We start from the raw sequence: 8,037 nt of genomic DNA, 5'->3' as shown, positions 1-8,037 counted from the left end.
AAAAGAAGAGTGTGGCCCACTGTATCAAAGGCAGCGCTTAGATCCAATAGAACCAACACTGTCACCCTCCGGGCATCATAATTTATTCTAAAATCATTTAAAATCTTCAGAAGGGCCGTCTCGGTGCTGTGGTTCACCCTAAAACCAGACTGAAATTTCTGTAGGACATCATTAGTGTTAATAAAATTGTTAAGTTGATTTAACACAAGCTTTTCTAAAATTTTGTTTAAAAATGGCAAGTTGGACACTGGTTGGAAGTTGTTTTAATCATTAAAATCTAAATGGCTCTTCTTCAACAGGGGCCTCACCACCGCCCGTGTAAAAGAAAGACCCCCGTCTGAAGCGAGCAGTTCATCAGATTTAAAATATCATCTTTAAAACAATCATAAAATTGTTTAAAAACCTTGTGGGAATAGGGTCCAGAACACATGTGGTGGGTCTCACTGATGTTTATCAAGAATCTGCTTCAACCGAGACAGAACTGTCCAGTGTTTCCTCAGGTATGTAAAAGGAAATTATTAAAAGGAAGCTGAGTTAAAAGTGGTTAAAACCAATCTTTTTAAAAGCAGTTATGGTAAAAAGAAAAGGCATAAAACCATTTAAAACCGCGTTCAGTGAAGTCGATCTGACAGATGTTGATCTGACAGGTGTTCACACCCCTGCCACACCCTCAGACGTTCAGCTCGTTCAGACGCAAGCGTCTCTTCTTCTCTGACCAAATTCCTTCCAACCAACCGGTACCACCACCTGCTGGCGCGTTTTCGTCCGGCTACTTGATCAAAAACTTCCTTGTCCAGTTTTGCATTCAATTTTATCCCAAAATTATGTTTTTTGTGTCATCCATTCATCAGGATGACTGCAGACCTAGATAAGTTATTCATGGATTTTCTCACTCATATGAGACATCCAACAGCAGAAGCTGAGCACTGACCAGAACTGACCAATAGCGTCAGACTGCTTACCTGCTTTTAAGGAGTACCTCGGCAGATGCAGAGTTCACAGACAGGTAAGTGTTTAAAATATAAATATATGAGAACACAACATGACATGAGAATAATACTTGTAAAACATTATGTTTTAGCTGTTTCTTGGCTAAAAAAGGACATAAATAAACAATTAGGGTGAAGTACTGTCTTAAAAAGGCTGAAGAAGAAATGATTTGTGTGATATGCTTGTCAGCCACTAGATGGTGCCATCGAACAAGATAAATACTCGGAAAGAGCCTTCTGGAGACTTCTTCTATAAGTGAACGCACTAAACCCACAGGTGATGGAGAATAAGATTAAATAAGCCTGAATATTTTCTCCCACAGCTCAGCTCTGTTAGAAATAAGCGGATGTCTGCTTCAGCCGGACAACATCAAGTATAAAAGTGTTCACAGATAACTGATCTTTTAAGAAGAAGCAACGTTCATTATTTTTAACTTTAATATTGATTTCATTTCTAAGGTTTGAATGTCTGTAAACATTACAGAATATTCAGATTGGTGTACAGAACACGATATTATTAATAACAGGTCTGGATGTGGTTTGGTCTGAGGTCTAAAGCCCTGAAGATACATTTAGTTTCAATAAACAACAACAAATAAACAACAGCAGCTGGATTCTACTTTGTTGCTTAAATGGAGTCACGTATTGTTCTGCGTTCTCACGTTCAACAGCATCTTTGCCAGCTGGTTGGTTCTTTTGGTGACATCATACAGGTGTGGTACTGAGCAGCACGGATGCATCAGAGGATTCTGCTGTAGTCGGTGTCCTGGATCAGCGACAGGACAGGATAAATAATCAATCAAATATGATATTCTAACACCATGAACATGTAGAGATACTTTATTATACTCACCAGGCTCTTTTTCTCTAATTACACCAGACTGATGATTTAAATATAAAATGTTGAAAATTTACTTCTGGGGGGGGGGGGGTTGCCCCCGGACCCCCTAGAGTAGTTCAGGATCACCTCTGACCTTTATCAGGTCTGCTCTTCGGTGCTGGTGCACACTCTGAGGTGGGGTACAAGAACTGGAAGATGCTTCAAATATTCTTTATCAAAGCGGGTAAAAAGATACGGTCCGGTAACGCGCGTGTGTGTGTGTGCGTGCGTGCGTGTGTGTGTGTGTGTGTGTGCACCCCTGTTCATAAGGAGTATATGGAGGACGGAGCAGGCGTGGTTTTCCTGCTCAGATAGACGCTGCAGAGACCCGGTGCTGCTGTCTGCTAAACCATCTCATGATGTGGAGGATTTGTTCCTTTTAACCTTTGAAACACGTTCACAACACAAACAGTTTAAAGTACCTGGGGTTTTATTTCTTCATGTCAGGGTTGCTTCAGCAGGAAGAGACGCCAGCACCTTTTACAGAGTTAGGCTAAAATCCAAAAGCACGAAATATCACAGAAAAGCGCAGCAGTCCTCTGTTCCAGAGCCTAAAACCCAACAGAACACGCAGGGCGACAGTTTCCTCACCAGCCTGCAGGCTTCTGAACACTCGACAGAAACACTCAGACTAAAAATGACTTTTCATTCACTCCCTATGCACATAAAGCTCTGGGTTGTGTTATCTGACAGTGTGAAGGCATCACTCGGTAACCTGGGATGTATTTTTGTCCAGGGCACTGCTCCAGGACCCGGGCGTCACGGCAGCAACTCAGCCTGATAACGCGGGTTTTGGCACTTGGGGATTGAAATAAAGCTGGAATTGTAGGTAAAAGGCTGAATGAAGGTAAAGAGCTGGGAGGAAAAGGAAAGAGCAGGATTGTGCCGTTAGAAGTTGGCACGGATTCTCTCCAGCGGATCCTTCTCCCACATCTTGGGATCCCAGGCCTGGAACCAGCCAGTGAAGGTTGGAGGCTCCATCCCTTGCTTGATGGTGGTGATGGGGAGCCCTCTGCGGCCGGACGGGTCTGAATCCACGTATTCTTTTGCTGCGTTGCCAAAAACAGAAAGGAAGGCGTCATCATCTCTACTGCATTCACTCAAACCTGCTATTCAGCATTCAGAGCAGGCAAGCTTCAGACTGAACCCAGGCCCATCTCTGATGTTTGAAGAGGTTTTAATAATCTGTCTAATTTGACTTTAAATCATTTTTCTTGTTTGATTTTCTTTTCTATAGTTGTTGTTGTTTGTTCCTACATTTTGATGGCAACATGTTTGTATTGTGCAGACGGATCTCGGTTAGGACTACAGCCTCCCTGAAGGGTCTTCTCCAGGAGAGAGGAGGGTCTACGCGGTTCTCATGCTGGCCGTCGAACCGCGGACCGGTTCTCTACCCTTTCTGGGGTGATGGAGAGGTCCCGGCCCGTCCACGTGGGGGTGGTGGATCTGTGGGGTGGATGGTCTTCTGTTCAGAGCCGTTCAGTCGAGGCACCAAGAGAGTAAGCGTGCTCCGTGCAGCCAGCAGGAAGTCGGACCTGCTCCCTGTGAGGGCCAGACTCGGTCAGGGCTATGGACAGAATTTCTAGGTGCAGCCGTGGTGTGGAGGGTGTTCAGCTCGGTGGCCAGGGGTGGACTGGCATTCTGGCACTGTCCCGGTGGGCCGCCAGTTCTGGATTAAAAATCCATCTTTTCTGCTAGTTTCCTTATTTTTGGCTATTTAGCGTTTCTTAATCTATGGACTTCTATGGCACACCTGACCCCACACACTCGGCTAACATCTGGATCTGCTAGGAAGTGGACCAGCTGGGGTGACTTTGTTATGAATGGATGCCGTCTGGGTGACGAGTCTCTCAGCTGTTGGTGTCATGAAAACAGATCTAAAGTGTGGCTGAAGAGGTTTCCACCCTTCGGCCAGCAGATCCAACAGCTGCTGGAGCTTTGAACTTCGCAAAAATAAGAAAGTAAAACACATTTGACATCTGACTTCTGACAGCGGTGACAACGCAGCACATCTGCTGTGGCGTAACAAACCTATTTTAGGAGCTCCCGTCCTCTCCTCTGCATTCGCTTCGTTGCCAACCCAAATGAAGATCTGTGAGGAGACGAGAGACACGGTGAGCTCAGGCTGCCCGCCGGCAGCTACAGTCTGACAGAAAAGAGTCTCGCAGGTTCACCTGGTCCCAGGCATCCAGGATCATGACATCATCAGTAGCCAGATCCAGCTGGGTGAAGTCTCCCGGCACCTCCTCCACCTGAGCAAAGCAAAAACCCACTATCATCAAACAGAGGATCCAAACCATGCTGCTCTCATCAGCTGACTCTGACTCACACTGAGTCTGCCGGTTTTGTTGGAGCAGCCGAACAGGCGGGGGGGTCTGACGGCTCCCTGCAGACTCTTTGAGGTCTGGTAGTCCTTCTTTCCTCCCACAGCAGACCAGAAGTCAGCTGAGAAGAGAGAGAACACAAGAGCCATCAGCTCCATCCGTGATGTGGGGACAGGTCGCTTAGACATTTAACGATCCTGAGGAGTAGGACTGCTCCGCCCAAAAACTCTGTAATGACAGAGGGAAGACGGGGGCCCACCTGGCTCTTTGCCCTCGGACACCTGGGTGGGGCTTCCACCCAGAAAGCCCACCACGTGCTTGGCAGCGTTCACCTCCTCAGCGCTGGCGCCCACTCCTCGCCACACAAACAGGCTGGTCGGGGTTTTCAGCACAAACACGTCGTTGGTGTTTAGGCTGGAGGCAGAGGCCTTCACCTGATGGTGCAGAAGGAGAAGCTAGAAAACACACACACACACACACACACCTACAGGTGCTGCAGACCTACTCACCTCCACAGCACGAGTGGCACCGGAGGAGCTCTGACGGATGTGGAAGAGGCGAGTGCTGCTGGGCTTTGAATGCCCATCTTTGCGGGACGTTCCTCCGCTGTGGATGATCATGGGTTTGCCCTGGAAGATGCTCATCAGGTGGGGGGGCTCCTGACCCTGAGTCACTCTCACCTGTGAGTGAGTGGAGCCAAGTCTGAGTTTAACGTGAGCTGTAGCTGACAGTTTCCAGTGTCGGTTCCTCTGCTGTCAACAGAACCCATGAGCTGGGTTTTTGTTTATGCAGGTGGAAGTGGAGCCACTTCAGCCTTGTGGAGACAGAACCGACGTAAACCTGCCCCCTAGTGGTCAACGTAGACATCAGCTTTATTAAACAGAAGGCAATTTTTCTTTTGTTCTGGTTAAAAGGATGAAGAAACTTTAACTCAGTTAAGAATCAGCACCTCCAAGTCTGAGACCGTGGTTCTCGACCGGGAAAGGGTGGCTTGCCAACTACGGGTCGGGGGAGAGGTCCTACCTCAAGTGGAGGAGTTTAAGTATCTCGGGGTCTTGTTCACGAGTGAGGGTAGGAGGGATCGGGAGATCGACAGGCGGATTGGTTCGGCGTCTGCAGTGATGCGGACGCTGAGCCGATCTGTCGTGGTGAAGAGGGAGCTGAGCCAGAAAGCCAGGCTCTCGATTTACCGGTCGATCTACGTCCCGATCCTCACCTATGGTCATGAGCTTTGGGTAATGACCGAAAGAACAAGATCGCGGATACAAGCGGCCGAAATGAGTCTCCTTCGTAGGGTGGCCGGGCTCAGCCTTAGAGATAGGGTGAGGAGCTCGGACATTCGGGAGGGGCTCGGAGTAGAACCGCTGCTCCTCCGGATCGAGAGGAGCCAGTTGAGGTGGTTTGGGCATCTGGTCAGGATGCCTCCTGGACGCCTCCCTGGTGAGGTTTTCCGGGCACGTCCAACCGGGAGGAGACCTAAAGGAAGACCCAGGACACGGTGGAGGGACTATGTCTCCCACCTGGCCAGGGAACACCTTGGGATTCCCCCGGAGGAGCTGGCCCAAGTGGCTGGGGAGAGGGAAGTCTGGGCCTCTCGCATTAGGCTGCTGCCCCCGCGACCCGACTCCGGATAAGAGGAAGAAAATGGGTGGGTGGATGAATGAATCTATAACTGCCAACTTCCTCGTGACTCACTGACAGCATTTAGGTCAGTGAACCTCAACATGCGGCCCACGGGCCACATCGGAACCACCAGACCTTTCCACCAGGGCCCCCCACCCTTTTGGCCCTAACGCCCCCCAGTTGTTGGACTTTGAAGCTTAGCAGCAGAATTCACGTCCCTAAACAGAGATGATTGTTATACTCTCACCTGTTTAAATAATATTGCATTAAGACACAACAACACTAGAACTTCATTTAGAAGAGTATCTCACGGAGTGTTCTGGAAAAACCTCCGGCCCTTGAACAGATGTAGTCTCTGACCCGTGACCCCTAACGGTCTGAGGGCAGTTTAGCCTGTCGCTCTCCTTTAACAGGTCATTCATCCATGTACTCATAATAGGACCGCCGCTCTGTGGGGGTTGATTGTGTTTACATGTCAACTGTTATGAGGTTGTGAAGGTGTGCCGACCTGAACCGGAGATCCTCCCATTGAGTCGTCCAGCTTCACCGTGAGGAAGGCTGAAGCTGCCAGTTCATCCTGTGTGCACTTCAGCCCCTGCCTACAAACACACAGGGATGTGTTGCTGCTCCGGCCAGAAGGACCACACAAACCACACGAAGCTAGCTAAAAGATGTACAAATATTCTATTCCAGTGTTTAAAATCATCACAGTTGTCTGATTATTCCTGCCGGGAGACAGAGGAACTCAAGTGGATCATTAAAACCCAACTTTATGGGATGAGCCACGTCTGGGGGCGGGGCACAGATCTGTGTACCTACCAGGTGTAAATGATGTGCTGCTCCCGGCCTCCCTGCCCGTAGGTGTAGAGGATGAGGTAACAGTCTCCACCGTAGAAGTGACCGTAGGTTGCAGGATCCACAGGCACCTTATCACCGTTCTCCACACGCCAGATCTGAACACCAGAGCACACGACTTCACACCACGTCTCCCTGGACGCTCTGCCCCGGCGTTTGAACACACTGCTACCTGGAGCTTGCCCTTGCCGTTGTCCACCATGCCGTGCTGGGCAGCCATGGTTTTGTTGGAGTGCAGGCTGGAGGCATCGAAGGGCACCTTTTCCACTCTGGCTATTTTGCCGATGGTGTAGGCCTTGCTGGGTCCTGTTGTCTCATCGATGTCCTTCCAGTCACCGAAGAACTGCTTAAACAACGTCGTCTCCGCTCCTGCAGGAAGGACTTGGATCTGAGAGCAGAACTCCTCCGTTAGACATTCTGATGAGGACTTGTGGGTGACGAGTGACGCAGCTGTACCTGTGTCTTACTGCTGTATCCCTTGTCTCTGATGAACTGCTGTCCTGCTGACATGGCAGCTTTACGCTCAGCCGTGTTCGCTTTAGGACCTGACCACGTTAAAGAAAACACAACCAGAAGGTCTAAACTCAGTACAAATGCAAACTAAGAAAGTTGTTAGCTACTAAAGTGAAAATCAGACTGAGGAGGAAACACGTGGATTTGTCTTGGCCAAGAAGCTGTGGAGCAGATCAGGTCAGGAGACCAGAGGCTGGCTCTCCTCCGGGTCATGGAACGTGGATGAAGCTTCACCCTGTGGAGTGGTGAGGGATCTATGTAGGTTGGGTGTCTGGTCCACCTGTGTTTTGTGCATCTGGAGAAGGTTTATGACCACGTCCCCAGAGGACAGGCATGCCTGAAGTGTGGCCCGAGGGCCACCTGCAGCCCTCTGACTGAGTTATGCTTTTCTTAACCGGTGGATGTTTAGCCACAGCTTTGGATAGTGACCGACAGAACGAGATCACGGATACAAGCGGCCGAAATGGGTTTTCTCTGCAGGGTGGCCGGCCTTAGGGATCGGGTGAGAAGCTTGGTCATCCAGGAGGGGCTCAGAGTAGACCCGCTGTTGAGGTGGCTTGGGCATCAGGTCAGGATGCCTCCTGGACAGAAGGGTGGATGGATCTGCTGATAAACCTCTTAGAGCCGGTTTAAAAACAGCTTGTTGCTGCTTCCTCCTTTATGAGCAACATCGCTTTAATAAAGCCTCTAAACTATTATAGACCGAAGCTTCCTTTTACATACCCCGTTTTTATTCTATTCTCGGTCCGTTTATTGGTCTGTTTGATTAACTTTGGTTACTTGTTTGATTTTAATACTGTGCATAAAATGAAGGTTTAACCATTGAATTCCAGAGGTCAAAAACCAGTTCAGG

The 8,037-nt window shown here is 49.0% G+C and overlaps 1 protein-coding gene across 1 annotated transcript in view; it reads right to left on the bottom strand.

Moving 5' to 3' along the window:
• Nucleotides 1-2,281: 2,281 nt before the first annotated feature.
• Nucleotides 2,282-8,037, bottom strand: part of scinlb (scinderin like b) — a 97,098-nt gene continuing 91,342 nt past the window's right edge. The window contains exons 9-18 of the mRNA XM_070541825.1: nt 7,128-7,216; nt 6,844-7,059; nt 6,636-6,769; nt 6,325-6,415; nt 4,703-4,873; nt 4,453-4,627; nt 4,199-4,314; nt 4,044-4,121; nt 3,901-3,961; nt 2,282-2,918 (exon numbers count right to left, since the gene is read on the bottom strand). Coding sequence (XP_070397926.1) covers nt 2,758-2,918; nt 3,901-3,961; nt 4,044-4,121; nt 4,199-4,314; nt 4,453-4,627; nt 4,703-4,873; nt 6,325-6,415; nt 6,636-6,769; nt 6,844-7,059; nt 7,128-7,216 — 1,292 coding nt within the window. The 3' untranslated portion in view covers nt 2,282-2,757. The remainder of the gene's footprint in view (nt 2,919-3,900; nt 3,962-4,043; nt 4,122-4,198; nt 4,315-4,452; nt 4,628-4,702; nt 4,874-6,324; nt 6,416-6,635; nt 6,770-6,843; nt 7,060-7,127; nt 7,217-8,037) is intronic.

This window comes from Nothobranchius furzeri, chromosome 11 (assembly GCF_043380555.1).
Source record: "Nothobranchius furzeri strain GRZ-AD chromosome 11, NfurGRZ-RIMD1, whole genome shotgun sequence".
Taxonomy (NCBI): domain Eukaryota; kingdom Metazoa; phylum Chordata; class Actinopteri; order Cyprinodontiformes; family Nothobranchiidae; genus Nothobranchius; species Nothobranchius furzeri.
This window is presented reverse-complemented; position numbering and strand designations above follow the sequence as displayed.